The following is a 24476-nucleotide window of genomic DNA, read 5'->3' as shown; positions in this document are numbered from 1 at the left end:
AATAAAGGTACATTTTTTCCATTTTGCATCTATCACTATTTACAAGTTTAAAATAAAAAAAAATAAAGAAATATTTCATCTTTACATTGATATTTAAAAAGTTTAGACCCTTAGGTAAATATTTACATTTTTATTTTTTTTTATTGTAATGGTTTTTTTTTTATACTAAACATTTTATTTGGGTACTTTTGGGAGGGTGGGAGGTAAACAATAGATTTATAATGTAAATGTGTGTTAATTCTTTTTTTTTTTTTTCAGGTGTAGTATTACTTTTTGGCCACAAGATGGCGGCCATGAGTTTGTTTACATGATGTCACTCTAAGCGTAGCACGCGCTTAGAGTGACGCATCGGGAAGGAGACGGCCAGAAAAAGCTCAGCTTCCGAGAGAAGCTGTCGCTTTTTCAGCGGGGCAGAGGAATCAGTGATCGGGCTCCATAGCCCGATACATTGATTCCTTGGCTACCGAATCCGCGGCCGGGAGTGCGCGTACACGATCGGCCGCGGGGGCGCGTGGTAGCGCGCATGGTTCCTGGACGTAGAAACTACGTCCAGGAACCAAAATAGGTTAATTACCCTGTATATATTTATGTATTGCAGTATATATATTGGTAACCACACTCTCCCAGTTATGTTTGGCCTAGGCTGTGATGCCACACAGTCTTATTCCCCAGAACACTCTGGCAGATTTGTTGGTGCTCCTGCTCATGTCAAGGACAATTCCCCAAGCCTGTCATCATTTAAGGGACAGTTTATCCACAAGGCAACCGACTTGGGCCCTGAGGGAACCAACGTTACACCACAGTCGATAGGCACCCTAGTGAGGGTATCCGTGTAGTAAGCTGATATGGCGCTGTAGTCCAGCAGCTCCCAAAGCATAAGTAGAAGAGATCAGCAGCACCACATAGATGTATTTAAGCTCTTTATTGCATAAAGATAAAGCCCAGGGACAGCGACAGACGCTGTTTCGGAGGCAAACTCCTTCCTCAAGCTGTATAGGCTCACTCAAAGAGAACAACCACAATGGCATTTATATACAGTTTCAATAAGGTCACATGGACCAATCAGATAACATCACAATACAAAAAAGCATGAATGTCCAATCACAGGGCAAAGCATGATGAGAGGACCTGATGGGGAACAGATATGTAAATCAGCAGCCATTACCACAGCAGAATTTAAAAAGTGTCATATCCTTAGTGGCCAATCAGCACTTACCAAGTCAGGAGGACCTGATGGGAAACCACAGCACTGTCATAACGCTCCTCCCAATCTCCCAGAGGACAATGCGAGAAGTGTACTGCCAAAAAACGGAACGAATGACGTCATGACGTCAGTAGTTTCCATGCGTGAAAACGTCCCGACAATGCGTAAAAACGTACGCATTAAATCCTCAACTGCATCCATGCGTAAAAGAGTCCTAACGAAGCGTAAAAACGTACGCATAAAGTCAGATGCGGAACCATACAAATAGCCGCTATGCCGAGCACAGAAATAAGCAAACCTGACGCGTAAAACATATGCAATACAGCACATGCTGACAAAGTCAGCATCATAAATCATCAAATGATGACCAAAAGCAAAAAATGACAGTGCTGTGGTATACATAAGGCTGAGTGTGCCATAATGGATAACCACCCTTATAAATAAATCATTGTATTAGATGTAAAAAATACAATAGCAATAAAGAAGCCCACACATCAAAAAAACAGCAACTCCCAGTATACTCAAAGTGTATCCCACAAGGGAAACACACATAGCTGGACTCGGCATTCAACACACCGCCGATGCGGCATAGCAGACCGCACAAACATATGTAAAACTGAATTATTTTATCTGCAGTCATGTGAATACTTGATTCTTTAATCTTGAGGCCCATGTCTACTAATTCTTGTATCTAGGATGGCCATGACTACTTAATTTATGTATCTGAGGTGTACAGTGGCCAATAAGACTTATACACACATTACAAACTGCGTGATAGTTGGGAAGATTGATCCACATGTTGGATCTGGCAAACAACCTGATATCAGTTGGATGTCTGGTTGTTTGCCAGCCGTACACACGCCCAACCATCTTCCAACAGACCAAGTTTGAAAGATATTTGGGCAGATTCCTGGGACGTGTGTATGATACTTAACAGTCTGGTATCTGGGGAACCTAGTGGCTTAATTCTGGATACCAGTAGTGGGACCTGCAGATAACAGCTACATTGCCTCTGTAGCAGTATAATGGATTCCAGTCTCCCATTGCCTGTTGGACTGATATCTGACAACTTCTCCTAGCACCCTTTCAATCAATACACAGGGAGGGGATACCCAAATTCACTGCTCTACCTGGAGCCCTGTATGGTCTAAATCCAGCTCTGCACGACTTCACCAACTCAGAGGAATACAATAACATAATATTCCTCTTTGGCTACCAGCAGACCACTTAATGGGAGAAACCAAATGGAAAAAAACTGTAAAGCTGAACATCCTCCCCCTGCCCTTCTTGGCTCTTTTTAGCATCTATTCCTCTCGTTGTGTGGTACTTTGGTGCACTAAAAAGAAAATAGTTTACTTACATTTTTTGCTCCACAAGATGTACACAGATGGACGTTCTGAACAGAAAAACACAAAGAGCTTAATTTTAAGTCAAATGTTTTGCTATCCACTGGTAAGTTTGCTGGGTATGTACCATAAATATTGTACAGGAGACCTGAAACCATTATACTGCGAAGGAGACCAATCCTATAAATGTAAATTGCTGCCATGAATTCAAGTCTATGCCAAATATACAGCATTCTATTATAATTTTGCTCTTTAAAGCAAAAAACATGGAGGCAGTGTCATAAGTAACCTACTATTATGAGACAGAATCAAATAATTTCCTTCATATTTCTCTTCGGGGCTCTGGGAAAAAAATACTAATAATGTCTTTGCTTTAATATGGAGGCCAGCAAGAACACAAATGAAAAAAACAAACATTTAAAAGATTCATTTAGGCCTCCCTTAAAGGCAATGCATATGGCTCTGGAGGTTCCTCAGGAATATCATTAAGATGAGCAGCTAATGAGCATTATACTGAAAACCATAACCTATATTCAGGCAATACATCTAACACCACAATCAGAAGGAAAACCCCTTTGATGTCTCTTTGTTTGCTCTCATTAAATTTTTCTTGTTTTTTTTTTTCAAAAAGTTTTTTTTCCCCTTCTAAACGCACAGAACTTTTAACATGGTAATTATCAGAAAACTGTGTAAGGTTTGTTAGGCTTTTTAAAAAGGTTAACCCAGATGAGAAGCGGGTGCAATGATGGCTAAACATCAACCTGTTTTGTGCAGAATCACTTCTGAAATCTGTTTGAGCAAAGTTCGCACACGCTTATTTGCTGAGCTGAAAGACACAAAAGCCCAACAAAAAGTATGCAATTGAAAGCACAATTGAAGGTTCCTTACAGCACTGTACGCAATTAGCAACAATACTGTGTGCTATCTGGAGGTTCAAGTTATATTGTACACGCAAAGTTGCCTTCTTTGATCCCTTGGTCCATGTTGCAGCATAACAACAATAAAAGCCTGGTGCCCGGTGGGGTTGTGTGTTATATGAAATAATGATGTATGATTGCTTATAGAGAAACATGCGGTAATTGGTTAAGCTTAACTTCTAAACAGGTGGGGGTATGGCTGACAATAGAGCAAGACATCGCTGGATTAGAAAACTCACTGTTTACAAACAATTCTATTTCCTAAAAATATGCGCTGTGGCTCAGATTCCTGAAATAAGGGTGTGATTTGCGATCTGAATACAGGTCAAGGGTACATTTCTAGCAGGGACCCCCTGATGCCTTCAGAAGCCTATAAAGTATAAATGTACAAATCAGTCTTGTTTGCCAAGCTCTTGGTGGATTTTTTATCCACACATTTAGCCACTGTGCTGTGAGATTCATGTAAACTTTTTCTTCACTAAATAAGGAACTGTAAGAAAAACGAGACACCACAATGTCAGAAACAAAACCTGAAACAAATATTCCCATAATTTAGACAATCCTGTGTCACAATTGTGTCTTCTGAGATGAAAGGCACTAAATGGCATTTATAATTTGCACCAACACAAACGGTTATTGTAGATTGTAAGTACTATTCACATTCATACCCTATTATGTAGAGAAACTATATTGGACATAACTAATGAATACATTGTTTATTTTTAATTTTTTAGAATACTTATTTCTTAATTATCTAGTGAATGTTTGTCTCACCCTAATTTACATTCTTAAATGTATCAGTGATCAGCATTACTGTTGGCACGGCGAATCACTGATGATTTTTTCCTCCACCTCTGAAGTCTGGGGGCAAAGGATGTGTGACATCATAGCCTAGGCTAAAAATCACTAGGAGGGCGGGGTTACATAACAATAGCAATATATACAGTATGTTGGTCATTCAGAAATGATCAGCTATTTACATTTATCAGCCACGCAAAGCATTTTTTGTGTAATTTAACCACTTGAGGACCGCCCCCAGCCGATGGGCGTCGGCAAAGTCCGGGCCCAAACGACCGCAATACGCCCATCGGCGGGGGCGGCTGCGGGAGTGGCTATGCGGCGATCGCGTCATTCGTGACGCGATCAGCCGCCGGGGACTGGCTCCGCCCACCGCTCGTAGTAACCCGCCGGCCGTTCGGAAGCGCCGGCGGGTTACTAGCACCCGGATCGCCGCTGCACATATGTATAATAGGCTTTGTAATGTATACAAAGCCTATTATACTGGCTGCCTCCTGCCCTGGTGGTCCCAGTGTCCGAGGGACCACCAGGGCAGGCTGCAGCCACCCTAGTCTGCACCCAAGCACACCGATTTCCCCCCCCCTGCCCCCTGATCGCCCACAGCACCCCTCAGACCCCCCCCTGCCCACCCCCCAGACCACTGTTTGCACCCAGTCACCCCCCTAATCACCCATCAATCACTCCCTGTCACTATCTGTCAACGCTATTTTTTTTTTATCCCCCCCCTGCCCACTGCCCCCTCCTGATCACCCCCCACCCCTCAGATTCTCCCCAGACCCCCCCCCCCCCCCGTGTACTATATGCATCTATCCCCCCTGATCACCTGTCAATCACCTGTCAATCACCCGTCAATCACCCGTCAATCACCCGTCAATCACCCGTCAATCACCCGTCAATCACCCCCTGTCACTGCCACCCATCAATCAGCCCCTAACCTGCCCCTTGCGGGCAATCTGATCACCCCCCCACACCAATAGATCGCCCGCAGATCCGACATCAGATCACCTCCCAAATCCATTGTTTACATCTATTCTCTCCTCTAAACACCCACTAATTACCCATCAATCACCCATCAATCACCCCCTATCACCACCTGTCACTGTTACCCATCAGATTAGACCCTAATCTACCCCTTGCGGGCACCCAATCATCCGCCCACACGCTCAGATTGCCCTCAGACCCCCCCCCCTTATCAATTCGCCAGTGCAATATTTACATCTGTTATTCCCTGTAATAACCCACTGATCACCTGTCAATCACCTATCAATCACCCCCTGTCACTGCCACCCATCAATCACCCCCTGTCACTGCCACCCATCAATCAGCCCCTAACCTGCCCCTTGCGGGCAATCTGATCACCCACCCACACCAATAGATCGCCCGCAGATCCGACATCAGATCACCTCCCAAGTGCAGTGTATACATCTCTTCTCTCCTCTAAACACCCACTAATTACCCATCAATCACCCCCTATCACCACCTGTCACTGTTACCCATCAGATTAGACCCTAATCTGCCCCTTGCGGGCACCCAATCACCCGCCCACACGCTCAGATTGCCCTCAGACCCCCCCCCCTTATCAATTCGCCAGTGCAATATTTACATCTGTTATTCCCTGTAATAACCCACTGATCACCTGTCAATCACCTATCAATCACCCCCTGTCACTGCCACCCATCAATCACCCCCTGTCACTGCCACCCATCAATCAGCCCCTAACCTGCCCCTTGCGGGCAATCTGATCACCCACCCACACCAATAGATCGCCCGCAGATCCGACATCAGATCACCTCCCAAGTGCAGTGTATACATCTCTTCTCTCCTCTAAACACCCACTAATTACCCATCAATCACCCCCTATCACCACCTGTCACGGTTACCCATCAGATTAGACCCTAATCTGCCCCTTGCGGGCACCCAAACACCCGCCCACACCTCAGAACGTCCTCAGACCCCAGCCCTGATCACCTCGCTAGTGCATTGCTTGCATCTATTTCCCCCCTCTAATCACACCTTGAGACACCCATCAATCACCTCCTGTCACCCCCTAGCACACCTACCCATCAGATCAGGCCCTAATTTGCCCTGTGTGGGCTCCTGATCACTCGGCCAAACCCTCAGATCCCCCTCAGACCCCCTTCCGATCACCTCCCCAGTGCATTGATTGCATCTATTTTCCCCTCTAACCGCCCCCTGAGACACCCATCAATCACCTCCTGTCACCCCCCTAGCACTCCTATCCATCAGATCAGGCCCAAAACATCCTGTCATCTAAGAGGCCACCCTGCTTATGAAAGATTCCACAAAATTTGCCCCCTCATAGACCACCTGTCATCAAAATTTGCAGATGCTTATACCCCTGAACAGTCATTTTGAGAAATTTGGTTTCCAGACTACTCACAGTTTTGGGCCCGTAAAATGCCAGGGCAGTATAGGAACCCCACAAGTGACCCCATTTTAGAAAGAAGACACCCCAAGGTATTCTGTTAGGTGTATGATGAGTTCATAGAAGATTTTATTTTTTGTCAAAAGTTAGCGGAAATTGGATTTTTATTGTTTTTTTCACAAAGTGTCATTTTTCACTAACTTGTGACAAAAAATAAAATCTTCTATGAACTCACCATACCCCTAACGGAATACCTTGGGGTGTCTTCTTTCTAAAATGGGGTCACTTGTGGGGTTCCTATACTGCCCTGGCATTTTAGGGGCCCTAAACCGTGAGGAGTAGTCTAGAAAACAAATGCCTCAAAATGACCTGTGAATAGGACGTTGGGCCCCTTAGCGCACCTAGGCTGCAAAAAAGTGTCACACATGTGGTATCGCCATACTCAGGAGAAGTAGTATAATGTGTTTTGTGGTGTATTTTTACACATACCCATGCTGGGTGGGAGAAATCTCTCTGTAAATGGACAATTGTGTGTAAAAAAAATCAAAAATGTGTCATTTACAGAGATATTTCTCCCACCCAGCATGGTTATATGTAAAAATACACCACAAAACACATTATACTACTTCTTCTGAGTACGGCGATACCACATGTGTGACACTTTTTTGCAGCCTAACTGTGCTAAGGGGCCCAAAGTCCAATGAGTACCTTTAGGATTTCACAGGTCATTTTGAGACATTTGGGTTCAAGACTACTCCTCACGGTTTAGGGCCCCTAAAATGCCAGGGCAGTATAGGAACCCCACAAGTGACCCCATTTTAGAAAGAAGACACCCAAGGTATTCTGTTAGGTGTATGATGAGTTCATAGAAGATTTTATTTTTTGTCACAAGTTAGCGGAAAATGACACTTTGTGAAAAAAAAACAATTAAAATCAATTTCCGCTAACTTGTGACAAAAAAAAAAAAATCTTCTATGAACTCACCATCCTCCTAACGGAATACCTTGGGGTGTCTTCTTTCTAAAATGGGGTAATTTGTGGGGTTCCTATACTGTCCTGGCATTTTAGGGGCCCTAAACCGTGAGGAGTAGTCTTGAAACGAAATTTCTCAAAATGACCTGTGAAATCCTAAAGGTACTCATTGAACTTTGGGCCCCTTAGCGCAGTTAGGGTGTAAAAAAGTGCCACACATGTGGTATCGCCGTACTCAGGAGAAGTAGTATAATGTGTTTTGGGGTGTATTTTTACACATACCCATGCTGAGTGGGAGAAATATCTCTATAAATAGACAATTGTGTGTAAAAAAAATTAAACAATTGTCATTTACGGAGATATTTCTCCCACCCAGCATGGGTATGTGTAAAAATACACCCCAAAACACATTATACTACTTCTCCTGAGTACGGCAATACCACATGTGTGGCACTTTTTTGCAGCCTAACTGCGCTAAGGGGCCAAAAGTCCAATGAGCATCTTTAGGCTTTACAGGGGTGCTTACAATTAGGCACCCCCCAAAATGCCAGGACAGTGAACACACCCCACAAATGACCCCATTTTGGAAAGTAGACACTTCAAGGTATTCAGAGAGGAGCATAGTGAGTCTGTGGCAGATTTCATTTTTTTTTGTCGCAAGTTAGAAGAAATGGAAACTTTTTTTTTTTTCTTTTTTTTGTCAGAAAGTGTCATTTTCCGCTAACTTGTGACAAAAAATAAAATCTTCTATGAACTCACCATGCCTCTCACTGAATACTTTGGGATGTCTTCTTTCCAAAATGGGGTCATTTGGGGGGTATTTGTACTATCCTGGAATTTTAGCCCCTCATGAAACCTGACAGGTGCGCAGAAAAGTCAGAGATGCTTGAAAATGGGAAAATTCACTTTTGGCACCATAGTTTGTAAACGCTATAACTTTTACCCAATCCAATAAATATACACTGAATGGTTTTTTTTTTATCAAAGACATGTAGCAGAATAACTTTCGCGCTCAAATGTATAGGAAATTTTACTTTATTTGAAAAATGTCAGCACAGCAAGTTAAAAAAGTCATTTTTTTGCCAAAATTCATGTCTTTTTTGATGAATATAATAAAAACTAAAACTCGCAGCAGCAATCAAATAGCAGCAAAAGAAAGCTGTATTAGTGACAAGAAAAGGAGGTAAAATTCATTTAGGTGGTAGGTTGTATGACCGAGCAATAAACCGTGAAAGCTGCAGTGGTCTGAATGGAGAAAAAGGCTCTGGTCCTTAAGGGGCGAAAAGACTGTGGTCCTGAAGTGGTTAACTTGCATCTGTCAGGTTATCTCTCCTCCTACCGCTTGTCACACGACTGCTGAAAGCTGGGAACTGTTTGTTCAGCAGCATTAACATAAAGCCCCCGCCTCTTCCAATGTCTCCATCCCATAGGTGGGGATTCTGATAACATTACAACTAAGTTATTGAAACCTAAGTTATTGATAATCAGAAGATACAGTTTAAAATGCATTTTATGCTTTCTTAATACATTAAGTGAAAATGGATGCTACTTTCCAGATGACTCTCGTAAATCTAAGAATTTCTATGACTGAAATCAAGATAATTAAGGGATATTCGGTCAAACTTAAAGAGTAACTGTCAGGCTGCAAAAGCTAATTTAAACCTCTATTCTCCTGTGTTAAACAGTTTAGAAGGAAACCAAAAAGGCAATACTGAAGTTAAAAATCTCTCTTTCATTTGATGTGTGCTTATCAGCAAAGCTGTTAGACCCAAGCTCTTAAGAAGCCGAGAGCCGCATACCATACTGCAAAGCATACTGCAAAGCATTCTGGGGCCCTCCCCTCGGCTGCTAATGAGAAGTTACAGGGTCAAGTTACAATAGCATGTAACTCAGTCCAGCACACAGCACTGATAAATCTCAGGGCAGAATACACTGCAGGAGTCCGCTATTGTTCCTAGCCACATGGCTAATTAATATTCACTGCACAGTAGTGTTATTCAGTACAAGCTTTTCTGTGATCAGGAAGCAGGGAGGACATGACGACACATTTGGCTTCATAGGAGACAGACAAACATGGAACCTGCCATGAGCTGTCAGGAGCATCAATCTCTGCATATACTATATAAAAATTCTGTGAAATCCAAACGTGGACAGTGAAATGCATATGTAATGTAAGTACAGCCAATATTTAGCTACTGATATATGTGTTTATTTTCTCTGAGACCCTATACCTAACAGCTCCTCTTTAAAGAGAACCTGTACTGAGTAAAATTATTTAAAATAAACACATGAGGTAACTTCAAATGAACATTACATAGTCACCTTGCCATCAGTTCCTCTCAGAAGCTCACCATTTTCTTCTTACAGTGATCCCTTCCAGTTCTGACAACATTTTGTCAGAACTGAAATATGTCAGTTTCTGTCAGTTACATATCAGCTGCTGTCAGTTACAGCTGAGAGGAGAACTGATGTGTCCATGTTTCCCTATGGCTCAAGTGGGCGATGTTACAGTTTAACAGTGTGCTGACCAGGAAGCTGTTATGGGGTAATAGCCATTTTCAAAATGGAGGACGGAGAATTCCATTGATCACAGTGGACAAGCAGGACGCAGGAGAGGAAAAATAGATTGAGGAGTAGACTACACAGGAGGTAAGTATGACTTGTGTATATTTATTTTGACTTTTAATGTTCAGTTCAGGTTTTCTTTAAGTCACATCTGATCTGCATGCTTATTCAGGGTCTGTGGTTTAAAGGGAAGGTTAAAGCAAAATAAAAAAATGAGTTTTACTTACCTGGGGCTTCTACCAGCCCCATGCAGCCATCCTGTGCCCTCGTAGTCACTCACTGCTGCTCCAGTCCCCCGCTGGCAGCTTGCCGACGTCGGCGGGCCGCATTGCGTACATTTTTACGCATTCCCGCTGGTGCAGGAACATTAACACATACATTTTTACGCATGACTGGTTCAATGCGTACATTTTTACGTATTGAGCCAGTAATGTGTAAAAATGTATGTGTTAATGTTCCTGCACTAGCAGGAATGCGTAAAAATGTACGCAATGCGGCCCGCCGACCTCCGAGGTTGGCAAGCTGCCAGCGGGGGACTGGAGCAGCAGTGAGTGACTACAAGGGCACAGGATGGCTGCATGGGGCTGGTAGAAGTCCCAGGTAAGTGAAACTAATTTTTTTTATTTTGCTTGAACCTTCCCTTTAAGGAATTAAAGGCAGAGTGTAATCAGGGCAGCCAGGCAATTTCCATTGTTTAAAGTGCACTGAGTACCATCCATACCGTAAGGTAAATTAACTTGCCTATGGGGGCTGCTCCGTAGCCCCCATCTCCAAGACGGCATCCATCTTCCAGATGTCCCGTCCTCAATTCAAAGGGGCTGCCAGTACAACGCGTTCTCCTCCCTGGTGTATGCCGTGAGATGTGTATTCCCAGCAATTCATGTGCGAGATGCAGTGTGCCTGGCCCCCTAGTGTATGCCAGGAGATGTAGCCTCCCCACAAAGCCACCATCATTTTTTGAACCTCCTTTTGTTCATTTTAATTTTTTTTATACAAATGGTGCTCAGTGCAACATTATATAAATATATAAATATGACAGTCTCTATATTCCTCTCACTTCAGGTGTCCTTTAAAGTGGACCTGAACTCAGAACTCTTCTCTGCTACACAACAGCATATTAACCATTATACAAAAAAACATTTCTTTGTTACAGCTGATACAAATCCTAAAATAAATCTGCACTGTTTCTACTTCCTGATTCATGGAAGCAGACATATTGTTTACAGCCTGTACTTTCAATTGGGCTTATCTGCCATAGGCAGTCATGTGACACAGGGGGGAGATCAAATTACAACTAGTGATTAGACACAAATGAGGGGGAATTACACAGGCTAAACACTTTAAATACATACAGAGCACATCTGTTATGTTTTACTTGTGTCCTGTGTAAGCGTTCAGGTCCACTTGAAGATAAAAAAAAAGGATGTCCTGAATGATTTATTACATTCTACTAAATGTTGTCATGGTTCTTCTTTTAGTGCTGCCTGAATTTAATCACTCTTTTTTGTCACCTGTCCCTTCTTAAGGGGCCCATACACCTAACGATTTTCCCGCCGATATACAGCAGATTCGTCACTGTGATCGAATCTACTGTCAAATCATTGCGCAAACGTTGACCGACAGGAACGACGGGAACGATCGATTTTGGTCGGAAATCGATCGTTCCCGTCGTTCCTGTCCGTGCGGAAGATTTCCCCCGATCGCGGCATTCGAATGTCCGACGACCGCCGCAATACAGCGGTAATACATTACCTGTTCCGCCGGCGCGTGTCCCCGCTGTCACCGCTGCTCCTTCTCCGCTGGGCTCCGAGTCCGGCAGGCTTCACTTCTTCCTGTCCCGGCAGGAAGTTTAAACAGTAGAGCACCCTCTACTGTTTAAACTTCCCCGGACGGGAAGTGAAGCTGGAGCCCTGGAGCCGAGCGCGGAGAAGAAGACAGCGGAGACCGGTGGACTCGCGCCGGCCGGAGCAGGTAATGTATGCAGGGGGGCAGCGGCTGCTTCACAGATGGTGATCGGTTTCATGCTGAAATCGATTCACAATCTGTTTGCAGTTAAGGCAGCCATCCGATCCTTCTTTGATCAGATTCGATCAGAGAGGGATCTATCTGTTGGTCGATATGATGGCAAATCAACCAGTGTATGGCCACCTTTACCCAGGTGAGGATACACACTTATCTCCATGGAGCCGATCTATATAAAGAGATGGAAAGCCCAAGAAATAGTGAGAACTAATGGTTGCAAGTAGTGATCACTTACTGCATTTAAAGGAATGGAGATTGTGATTGTCATTTTAGGGTAAATGCAGTCTCCAGTTTATAGCCCTGGATAGCCAATTTATAAATATGTTGTTATAACAGCTGCTAGCTCTAAGCAAACAAAGCATATTCCCAACCAAACTGTTCACACTCTTGTCACAAATTTCACACAAGAAATACAGACATTTAAATTACCCTGTGCAGTTTAAAATTCAAAAAATTGGATACTTACCTCAGGAGAGGGTCTTCCGCTGCCAGGCCGTTCCATCGTTGAGTCCTCCAAAGCTAGCAGGCACGTGACTCCACTTTGCCTGCGCAGTAGCCTGGACCCACTGTACATGTGTGTGCTGGTGAATGGCTTTTCAGCGGTCATTCTAGAAAGGCGGTGAAAGATGGGGGAAGCCTCTGGAATATCCAAAGGTTAGCCTCTATTGAGGGGAGTACCCTTTTGTGGCACCTTTTTTCCCTACAGGTACACTTTAAACTCTAAAACAGAAATGTCCTTTTCTGTGTGTTTTCATTCACTTTGTCTTTTAGGTCCAATTCCAAGTAGAGAAAAATACATATTAGTTTTGTATAGTAAGGTAAGGGAATATCCTTTTTTGGGGGACAACAAAGAAAACCATTTTAAAGCTAATGGGAACCGAAATTAAAAAAAAAAAAAAAAACATCAGATACTCACCTAAGGAGAGGGAGGCTCTGGGTCCCATAGAGTGTCCCCTCTCCTGTCCCGGTCCATGCTGTTGAGCTGGCTCCCCCGTAGCGGTATTCAACCGTTTCGGTCAAATACCGCTATTTCCCCACCGAAGGGAGGCTTCGGAAATGCTTTGGGAGCCCGAGTGCTCCTGAAGACGGGCCGCTCTACACTGCGCACGAGCGAGCGCCTTTTATGACACACTCGCGTGTGCGCCGCCTGTCTTCGGGAGGACTGGGCTCCCGAAGACTTCTGAAGTCCCCGCGGCGGAGGAATTGAACGGAGGAGCCAGCGCAGCACTGAGGGCACCAGGAGAGGAGAGGGATGGGTCAATAGGACCCGAGCCTTCCCTCTCCTTAGGTATCTGACTTTTGTTTTTTTGGGAGGGTAATAATGGCTTTAAGTAGAGCGCGTGAGAGTTTGATACACAAAATAGTTTTAATTTTGTTATTTCCTGTCCCTGCCACTACCAATTTTCATATTAACACTATCAAGTTTGATGGAGGAACAAGACATGAGGGAAAATCTCTAAAATAGTGACACAGTCTGTAATGTTTGAAGAAGTCTTTGAGTTAGGTCTTAAAAACAAACCAGAAAAAGACTGAAAGCCAAACCTAATCCAGGTATTCTGGGATAATCTGAAATGGAGTATTAAATTGGCACTCACAGACACAGGTCACCTGAGTGGCAAGCAGGTGAGTTATTAACACTAGCACCCGCCAACCCTTGCAGCACCGAAGAAGAGGTCACCTGAGAGGCAAGCAGGTGAGTTATTAACACTAGCACCCACCAACCCTTGCAGCACCGAAGAAGAGGTTTACATTGCAGATTTTTTCATCTCTAACATTGGTACTCTTTACAAACAAACAAATAAACACAGAACATTTATATCACGCTTTTCTCCTGGCGGACTCAAAGCGCCAAAGCTGCAGCCACTAGGATGCGCTCTATAGGCAGTAGCAGTGTTAGGGAGACTTGCCCAAGGTCTCCTACTGAATAGGTGCAGGCTTACTGAACAGGCAGAGCCAAGATTTGAACCCAGGTCTCCTGTGTCAGAGGCAGAGCCTTTAACCAGTACACTATTCAGCCACAGAACAGAAGGAAAACAGAGAGAAATGCAACATGTAGCCTGTTTACTAATCACAAGTTGTAATTTGATCTCTTAGCTGTGTCCGCTGGCTACTTAGGCACAACAGCTAATTTGCAAACACAGGATGTTAACCTTATGTCTGCTTCCATGAAAGCATGAAGTAGACACTCTGCAGGTTTATTGCAGGATTTGTATCAGCTGTAACAAAGAAATGTTTTGTCTTTAAAGGTTATTATGCTGTTGCTTATCTTTTAGAGCAGAAAGGAAGTTCTGAGTTCAGGTTCGCTTTAAGGCACGGTTCGGTTCTCATTGAGCGGATCACAAATCGGGAAACACATCCGCTATCTGAAATTATCGCGCAGGTCGGATTTTTGCACTGCGGACTGAACAAATAGTATCCGTTCGACTGACCATTTTGATGTTCTGCATTGTATTGCAATGCGAACGGAACCTCGTCCGTATTGCCTTTTTCTTGTGAGCAAAAACTGATACAGACACATTAGATAAATCCTTTTGGTTATCCACTTAGTAATAATCAGAAAAATGAAACATCATGAAACTAATAACACTAAGTACAAATGGTTCACATATTAGCCTATAAAGATTTAGCATTTCATTTAATATTCAGTATGTACTGGGCTGAAAAATGTAAACCAATTACATAGCTAAAAGTGACACTGGTCATTTCCTCCATTTGCAGGCATCACACAAGCCACGTCGTCTCAGGTTGTGAATTCACACCTGAATCTCGCAGATTTCTGGCATATAAAAATAAGTGGGACAGGATTGAAACATGTTACCAGCTCCCGACACTGTGAGCCTGGCATGTGAATGTGTAGAATCACTGCAACAGGTTCAAGGCAGGGATGGAAAGTGTGAATAAAAAATAGAAACAACTGTCTGCATCTCGTCGATATAATAAATTATGTTTCTGCGAGAAACATTTAGGGTTTTTTTTGTTTGTTTTTAATCATCCAGTATGTTAATATATTTTAGTCTAGGCCCCGTTCACACTTGTGTTTTGGCATGCAAACGGACCGGATCCGGATCGTATCAGGACCTGATCCGGATTGGAACCGTACGGTTCCGATCCGGATCTGGTCCGTTTGCATCAGGACTGCTTCAGGCTCCCATCCGGATCCGTGGGGAAAAAGAAAAAAAACAAAACAAAATACCTTAAAATGTGTTGGGGTCTGCAGAAGGTGCACCTGGTGAACCTGTAGAATCAGGTCCTCCGCTGTAGGCCTCACCTCCACCTCCTGACATACTGCCAAACAGCTCTAGCACGTGTGTCACTGCTGCTCCACTCCAGATATGCTGGGCCCATGTGTCCCCATCCGAAATGGCCGCTATAAATACGCATAGGAAGTGGGGTAGAACGTCCGGTGTTGTCTCCAGTGTGTTCTGTGCTTCCGTTTCCCATTGCTTTCATATTTCCAGATGGTGCACTCAGGCTCCGGTCCGGGTGCGTGGGCCGGATGATCCGGACCGAAAAATAGCGCATGTTGGAAAAGCGTCCGGAGTCCGGCTCCGGTCCGGCTCCGTACTGTACGGAACGGACGCGTGTGAACGTCCGCAAAGCCTTTGCATTGCGTTCCGTTTGTACAGTAAACGGTCCGGATCCGGCCCGGCGAATCCGGACAAGGAACGCTAATGTGAACCGGGCCTAAAGGTGTACAAACAATACAAGTTTTTCTTCAGATGCGATCTTTCAATGCAATTTTTACAAACAAATTGTACAGAAAACTGTGCAGTATGCGGGGAAAACTACTGTAAAAAGATTCTATGTTTGATTGGATTAGAAAATTAATCGATCAGAATGTTGGATTTTAAGATTGGGTTGGAAGAGAGAAAATATCCTAACTGATCTGTTTACGGTTACAATTAACAATTACCTTCCGATTATTTACGATCGTAAAAATTGCATTGAAAGATCTCATCTGATGAAAAAAAAGTGTACCATTAATGGACAACTTTACTCAGATGCTCATTTACCTTAAGGCTTCTTGCACACCAAGACGTTGTGTTAGGTGGCACGTTAAGGTCGCATAACGTGCACCTAACACAACGTATGGTGCTGCAAAAGCCGACGGTAGAGTGAGCCGCGTTAGGCTGCTCGATGCCCATAATATCTCCCAGAGTGGCGCTGATTGGCCAGCGGGACCACGTGATGCGGAGCGAGACACTCCGCATCACGTGGTCCCGCCGGCCAATCAGCGCCCGCCAGTGCAGTGAATATTAAGTAGCCATGTGCGCGGCTACTGTAGCTGGCTCTCCCCGCCTCCTCCGCCCCCCACTGCGCATGTGCAAACAGTCTAACGCGGCTATAGCCGCTCCAACGCCGTAGCATGCTGCACTTTGCACAGAACGTGCAGCGTTACATGTAACGCAACGTGGGCTGTGTGAACAGCCCACTTGTGTTACATTGCTGTGCGTTGGGGGAGCGTTACAGGCGCACTAACGTGCGCCTGTAACGTCTTGGTGTGCAAGCAGCCTAAAGAGAAACTCCGACCAAGAATTGAACTTTATCCCAATCAGTAGCTGATACCCCCTTTTACATGAAAAATCTATTCCTTTTCACAAACAGACCATCAGGGGGCGCTGTATGACTGATATTGTGGTGAAACCCCTCCCACAAAGAAATTCTGAGTACGTACTCCTGGCAGTTTCCGGTCTGTGAACCTTGTTGCATTGTGGGAAATAGCTGTTTACAGCTGTTTCCAACTACCAAAAACCATGCAGCAGCTACATCACCTACCAACAGTAAAAATGTCACCATGTAACAAATGTCAGAATGTAAATCAGGAATTTATAAGATTTTACAATGGGCAAACACTGACTAAATCATTTATATATAATTATTGTAAATCCTGCAGGAACGCCTTTAGTGGGCGTTTTGAGCAGGGAAACCCTCTCCTCCCATGACCCTCCAAGATGGCGACAAATATTGTTGCCAATTTCGGGGAGCTATAACGCAGTGGTGGAGAGACAGAGATCGGCGGTGGGGGGACAAAGAGGCATGTCATGAGGCAGAGAACATGCCTCTGTGTCCCATCTGCCACATGCCTCGGGTTCTCTTTAAAGTGTGTAGTATTAAAAAAAATCAACCTTTTAGTCTCCCAAGCTTCATGATTGGTTGATGAGGCTCCTCAAAGTTGTTTGTATTTCCAAGGAAGGGATTTGCTTGGGGATGAGGAGAGCAGTAAAAACCTAGTAATCCATAGAAACACACATTAACCGTACAATCTAGGCCCAAAGAGAGCAGAGGGTTTTGTGCTACTATCAGGAGATGGTAAAGGGAATTTGCAGGATGAAAGCATTAGCGGTTTTCAATGCTGGCATCTCCTTATGGACATGGACAAAGCAATTATCAATCCTGCTTGATAAATGAAAGAGCTAGAGTAGGAATGGCAGCGCTGTCGGTGAGTTAGGCGCAGTGTGAATGACAGCTATCCAGTGGCGTTTAATACTATTCCCCCTCTGATTCGTAGCAACTCGGATGGAGATGTAATTTAGGGTCTGGTGATCGCTGGCACCCGAATAACCCAATGCACAGGCCATAGCATTGCAGCTATAGCGGCACCTAACTACACGGCCACAGCTGTGCACCCAGAGGACCTGTTTCAGCAACAAACTCGTAGCTCCCAAATTCGTACATCAGTATGAAGCATTCTACCAGAGCTGGGAGAAGGTCCTCCAGCCCCCAAAGCTGAGAAACCAAAGTGCGCCCCTCCATCCCTCCTACCCCAGCCGTCACACACTGATTATTATTAGACTAAGAGGTGCCCAAGGGCAGAGCCGAGACAAGGTCCTCCAGGACCCAAGGCTGAGACACCAAAGTGCGTCCCCTCCATCCCTCCCACCCCAGCCGTCACCCACTGATTGCTATTAGACTAAAAGGTGCCCCAGGGCCCCCAACACCTTAATCTCTAGTTATCTGACTTGCAGTCACTGCCATGCATCCCCTTTTCCTATTTTTCTCTGCTTCAAACACAATAGGGGAATGATAGCTGAGTGAGTTGTGCACCCCCTCCTACACTGGGGCCTCTCTCGCCTCTGCCTCGGCCCAGTCCTGCATTCTACTTAGCATAGTTACTGGATTTAGTAATATACTCTCACTCAGCCACTTCTCTCCACCCTCACATGGCCTTTTGCCTCACAGACAGAAATGTCATTGCTTGATAGGTGTGCCTGCAAAGAAAGAGATAAAATTCTAGCTGATGTCTATGAAAACTTTAAATCGGCACTGTAGATAGAAAATAAACACATTGCTTCACTTACCTGGAGCTTCCCCAAGCCCCCAGCAGCCGTCCTGTCCCGCGCCGCTTCTCGACGAGTCTCCGTTCTCCCGCCGCCAGCTACTTTCGGTTTCGCCACCGGGCCACTGCGCCTGCGTGACTCTGGCCACGCATATCCTTTCTTCGCATTCCCCGCTCTTCCAGAGGAGAACGCGAAGAAAGGATACGCTTGGCAGGGCTGTGCTGGCCTCAACTTACAAGTCGAGGTACGGGACGGAGTGGCGGCGGGAGAACGGAGGCTCGGGCAGGACCGGCGCGGGACAGGACAGCTGCTGGGGGCTTGGGGAAGCCCCAGGTAAGTGAAACAATGTGTTTATTTTCTATCTACAGTTCCGCTTTAAGAGCATGTTCCACGATCCTATCTGCAGGGTTTGGGGCTACTTACCACTGCTGAACATGAAGAGGGGGCTCAACGAGATGTGGGCAGGATGGAGATGGGAAAGAACTGAATAGGGATTGGAAGGGACAATTAGATGGAAGAGAGATGGGAAAAGTGAACATTTGTCCAAGTACACTATTTTCCAGATAGATCAGAGTAATGTCCCAATTAACATATAGTTGTAATTTGTTTTTAAACTGTTGCACCTACTGGTCATCGGCTCTGATCACCATCAACCAAACTGACTCATGTAACAGGTATCAAATGTGTCCTTTCCTGTCAGTACTACACCCACTGTGTACACTGCAAGACAGCACAATTCACAACTGCCCCGTTCAATATGGACAGTTCTTCATTTAGAAGCAATACCCCTTGTAACTCTTTGCTATCATAAATGTTGTCTCTTTGGCTTGATGCAAAAGATTTGCATTTATATGTTTACATAATCAAAAATGGTTACATTTTGCCCATTTTGTGTTGAATCTCTAATCATTGCCATGCTTATCTTTAAATTAAATGTAAGCTGTGTGTAGATTCCAATGTGACCATTCAAAATCCACAAGACGTGCATTTGATTTATCCAATTCTAAGCTGCGTACAATCAGCAAAAAACTAATAAATTTGTCCCAACAGCCACTGGCTCATGTAGTACTGCTCAGTTCATCTGTATGAAGCAGGTAACTGAAATTAAGGATGATGGGGAAATGGCAAACTCACAAGCAGAGCACGTGACAGATTTAATTTCTTAAAGGACAACTGTAAGGCCTTGTTCACATCATGACATACAGATGGCCGTGATTGCACTCCATCTGCGTTGCTGATCCCATTCACTACAGTGTATGGATCAGCACTGCGCTTGCGGACAGAACGCATGCAGCAGTACGAAAGCGCATCATAGCGCATCACACTGCTGCGCAGCGCCTATGATGTGAACGTCAGAAGGGCTGTCTTTGTCCTTCTGACGTTCTTGCGTGTCGCACATCATATGAACTTTCAAATGCACACGGAAGCGCGTCATAATGTGAACAAGGCCTAATGAGAGGGATATGGAGGCTGTCATATTTATTTCCTTTTAAACAATACTAGTTGCCTGGCTATCCTGCTGATGCTCTGCCTCTAATACTTTTAGCGTTAGACCCTGAACAAGCATGCATCATATCAGGTGTTTCTGACAATATTGTCAGATCTGATAAGATTATCTGCATGATTGTGTCTGGTGTGATGCACACACTATTGCAGCCACATAGACCAGCAAGGCTGCCTGGCAACTGGTATTGTTTAAAAGCAAATAAGTATGCCAACATCCATATCCCTTCCTTTAAAAAAATGAACCAAGACCATGACTGACATTACTATGGATTATCTGTTTATATAATGTAGAAGGTTCCACTGCCATTTATCTACTGTATATTATCCTTGCAAGTAGCAGATAGCCAACACTCAACACTTACTTGTGAATTTGAAATTTTCACAAAGACATCAACTATATTGATGCAACTTGGTTGGCTAAGCCCACACATATAGTTAATAAATGGTAAAATAAGTAAGGTGCCATCTGAAAAAAAAAAAAAAATACATGGCGGTGACTAGGGATGGTCAATGCAATGCAAATATTTCTGACTTGATGCAGTATTATGCTAACTTTCTATGCAAATGTATGCAGCTTGAAAAGTGACCAATGGAATCCCATCTTAGAATTCGATTAGCCCCATTGTTAAAGGATACCTGAGGTGACATGATCAGATAGACATGTGTATGTACAGTGCCTAGCACACAAATGACTATGCTGTGTTCCTTTTTTTCTTTATTTGCCTGAAAGAGTTAAACATCAGGTATGTAAGTGGCAGTTTCTGTCCGACTTGGGATCGGGTCGGAACGGGTCAGGCTATAGCATAACCCTCACTGATAAGTTATTACAGCTTTTCTGTCAGTAAATAGCTTCTGAGAGCAGAAAAGAGATAAAATGAGTCAATAATGCAAAGATTTTATCTCTGGCGTACTTCAGTGAAGGGGTCATTGAGCAGAGACAATGAAACTGTAAAAACTTAAAAACTAGATTAAATATAAAATAAGTCAGGACTGGGTCAGACTAAAGTGTGACCCTTCCTAATAAGAAATTACAACTATAAAAACTTTTCTGAGTAGAAAATGGCTTCTGAGTGCAGGAAATAGATAAAAAGGGTCAATAGTTCATAGATTTTAGCTCTGGCATACGTCAATGAATGTGTCATTGAGCAAAAACAATAAACCAGCAAAAACTTAAAATGTAGATTGAAATATAAAATAAAACCGTGAAAGATCTTAAAAAGTCATTTTTAGGAGGAGGAAAGATACAATTGTTTATTGCATTAGTTTATTTTCACCTCGGGTGTCCTTTAAGCAACATCCATCGCATACAAAATTTGCATATTCATGAATCAACTCAGATTTGTAGCTTACCGACCACCCCTGGACACCACCATGTATCTTTCATATTGCTGTCCTCACAGGTTCCCTTTAGTTTCCCCCACACCCACATCCATCTTTTTAGCAGGAAATCAGCTAAGTTTATAGTCACCATCTGATGTGGTAATTAAGCTAACCAAAATGAAAACTTTATTTTAATTTGGGTTTATGGAAGTGACAATGGATTGTTACTTGCTCTAATTTGGGAAGTGTTTTAAGGGGTTTCTATGTGTGAAGCAGCAGTAATTTGATGCTGTTCAAACAAATATTGTATTCTGTTTTGCAATATGTGTGATTATTAATTACAAACTATTAAACCAAAACATGCAGCTGTTGCATGAAAAGTAAAACAACAAAAACAAAACAAAAAAAAATTAGAAAGAGGAGAGGGAAGAGAATTGAAAGATAATATTGAAGATACAAAGTGATTGATTGCACAAGTATGCTGTAAGTTTGTACATTATAACACTCCTCGGGCAGGACTAATGAGTGCAAATGGAAATGAGAACACCTTGACTGAGATAGGACTCTAGCTCATTTTACACCCTTCTCAGCACAGACAAACATCGAAAGGGATCCAATCTATCATTCCCAGCCCTGACATCACTAGTTCCTGCCAACTATCTTGGATCACTCAAGAAATCTATAAAATATTCTCTCTAGCAGCTGCTGAATAGGAAAGATCAATACAATCAGAATATATTTGTAAAAAAAAAATCAAGCTTCAAAGCTGGTCACATTCTAAACTAAAGAGTCTGGTCAGTGCACGTAAAACAGAACTAAAGTCTTTTGAATGTTTTTTAGATACACATGTGAAACAAATCATCGGGTATTAATAGACCTTCCATTAGACCTGAGCAATAGAACCTGAATTTGAGGAAAAAAAATCACAACCTACTGTATATTCAAAAAGCAAAGGAAAAAAAACCTGCACATTATAATGATCTGAAATTCCAGAGTTATACAGGCTGCTTAAAGCGAACTCGAGGTGAGAGTGATATGGAGGCTGCCATATTTATTTCCTTTTAAACAATATTAGTTGCCTGGCAGTCCTGCTGATCTATTTGGCTGCAGTAGTGACTTAATTACACCAGAAACAAGCATGCATCTAATCTTGTCAGTTATGACAATATTGTCAGAAACCCCCAACCTGCTGCATGCTTGTTCAGGGTCTATGGTTGAAAGTATAAGAGGCAGAGGACCAGCAGGGCAGCCAGGCAACTGGTATTGCTTAAAAGGAAATAAAAATGGCAGCCTCCATATTATTCTCACCTCGGGTTCCCTTTAAAGGGAGTATGAAGCCATTTTAAAAACAAGCTACAGATACTTACTCATATACATAAATTGTGGCCACCCTCCTTACTCACTTGTACACTATTCTGGCAGTTGAACTGATCAACTGTCCTTCACAAAGTGCTTTTAAAAATAAAGAAACCCATAAGAATCCCCCATGAGGAGATGGACTAGTCCAAAACCTGTCAGTTCTGTCAGATTTATACTGCCTTCTGTAAGTGACAACAACATAAGAGAAAATTAACCTCCTGGACACCGCTGAGCGTAAATCCTATGCCGCACTTGTGGCTGCCTAAACCTGATGCGGCGTAGGATTTATGCACACACCCGAGAGGGGAGATTAAGCTGTCATATGACAGCTAACATCTCCCCTCACTGATCAGAAGCCATAGCGATTGGTTCCTGATCACGTGATCACTACGATCGCTGGGCGATCGTAGTGGACCGAGATTCGCCTTCCTGACGTTCCCCCGGCGATCGCCGCTCTCCTCCACTCTGCCCAGCATCCCTGCTCGCTCTGCCTCTAATGTCGGGTCCCGGCTTGATAACATTATTTACCTGGAACTTAGCGGCAGTGCAAGCAGGGATGCTGTGCAAAGCGGAGAGGGTAGAGCTGTTCATCGTTGGAGCTCGGGAGGTGAGTAATGGTTGCTGGCTATATGGGGGACACCTATCTATACTGGGGACATCCATGCCTAGCTATCTATACTGGGGATACCGCTGCCTGGCTATCTAAACGAGCCCCCCCACACACACAGTGGCCCTTTAAATCATTAACGTCAATGAGTCCCCCCCCCCCCCCCCCCCAACACACACACACACACACACAGTGGCCCTTTAAATCATTAACATCAAGCAATTCGTTTTAAAGTGTAACTGGCAAAAAATGTAAAATCAATTCTCTAATTATTATTATTATTATTTAGTATTTATATAGTGCTGACATCTTCCGCAGCGCTGTACAGAGTATATATAGTCTGGTCACTAACTGTCCCTCAAAGGAGCTCACAATCTAGTCCCTACCATAGTCATATGTATATATTGTGTACTGTACGTATTGTAGTATAGGGCCAATTTCGGGGGGAGGGGGCTTGAATGCCAATTAACGGAGGAAACCCACGCAGACACGGGGAGAACATACAAACTCCTTGCAGATGTTCCTCATTGACTGTATCATTACTTATCACAACAAAATGATCTATACCTTTTCTCTTTGCCACCAATTAGGCTTTCTTTGTTCTAAACGGAAGGGTGACATCTGAGTTAAATGGATTGTTCAATAAAGGTTTAATGAAAGAAGATTCACTTTCATGGACAGTAAAAACACAAAAGAGCAGAAAGTGGGATGGGCTATCGATGCTCTTTGCTGACAATCTCCCAGCATGACTCTTTGTAGGCCAAATCACATGGTCAAAAGTTCAGCAGGAAGTTTTTAACTATGTCTTCAGAAAAATCAAGCAATAAAAAATGAGTAATAAGTAGCATTGCTGCCTGCTAATGATACATGCAAAGTTAAGTTATCGGGTTAAGGTCTAGTTGAAGAAGACAATATTAATCAAGAATGCTAGGAAAGGTAAACTCTAATGCACTCTAATGTATTTGAAAATATATTTGAAAAGTATTGTGTTTACCATTTGTTTGTCTGTTACCATAGCTACACGAGATGAGGATCTAAAATGCTAGGAGTGATAGGTCTAGCTATCACTCAAACCATTATGATAAATGATATCAAAATGATCTTAAAGAGAACCTCATTACAGTGGTAGTATGAAAAGCAAGAGCTAATCTTTCCAAATAAATTACTCTCAAGTCCAATTTTAGAAAAACAAGTAA

General features: G+C 43.5%; 1 protein-coding gene across 5 annotated transcripts in view; it reads right to left on the bottom strand.

Annotated features, from left to right (window-relative positions):
* The window catches only part of DENND1A (DENN domain containing 1A), a 1229671-nt gene that overhangs the window by 1097019 nt on the left and 108176 nt on the right, over nt 1–24476 (bottom strand). For 4 of the 5 annotated variants that reach the window (XM_068248143.1, XM_068248146.1, XM_068248145.1 and 1 more), the window contains exon 3: nt 2565–2600. The exons of the other annotated variant lie outside the window; for it this stretch is intronic. In XM_068248143.1, the coding sequence (XP_068104244.1) occupies nt 2565–2600 (36 nt within the window). The remainder of the gene's footprint in view (nt 1–2564; nt 2601–24476) is intronic. 5 annotated transcript variants of the gene reach the window in all.

This window comes from Hyperolius riggenbachi, chromosome 8, assembly GCF_040937935.1.
Source record: "Hyperolius riggenbachi isolate aHypRig1 chromosome 8, aHypRig1.pri, whole genome shotgun sequence".
NCBI lineage: Eukaryota > Metazoa > Chordata > Amphibia > Anura > Hyperoliidae > Hyperolius > Hyperolius riggenbachi.
The sequence above is the reverse complement of the archived record's forward strand: the minus strand, read 5'-3'. Positions and strand labels throughout refer to the sequence as shown.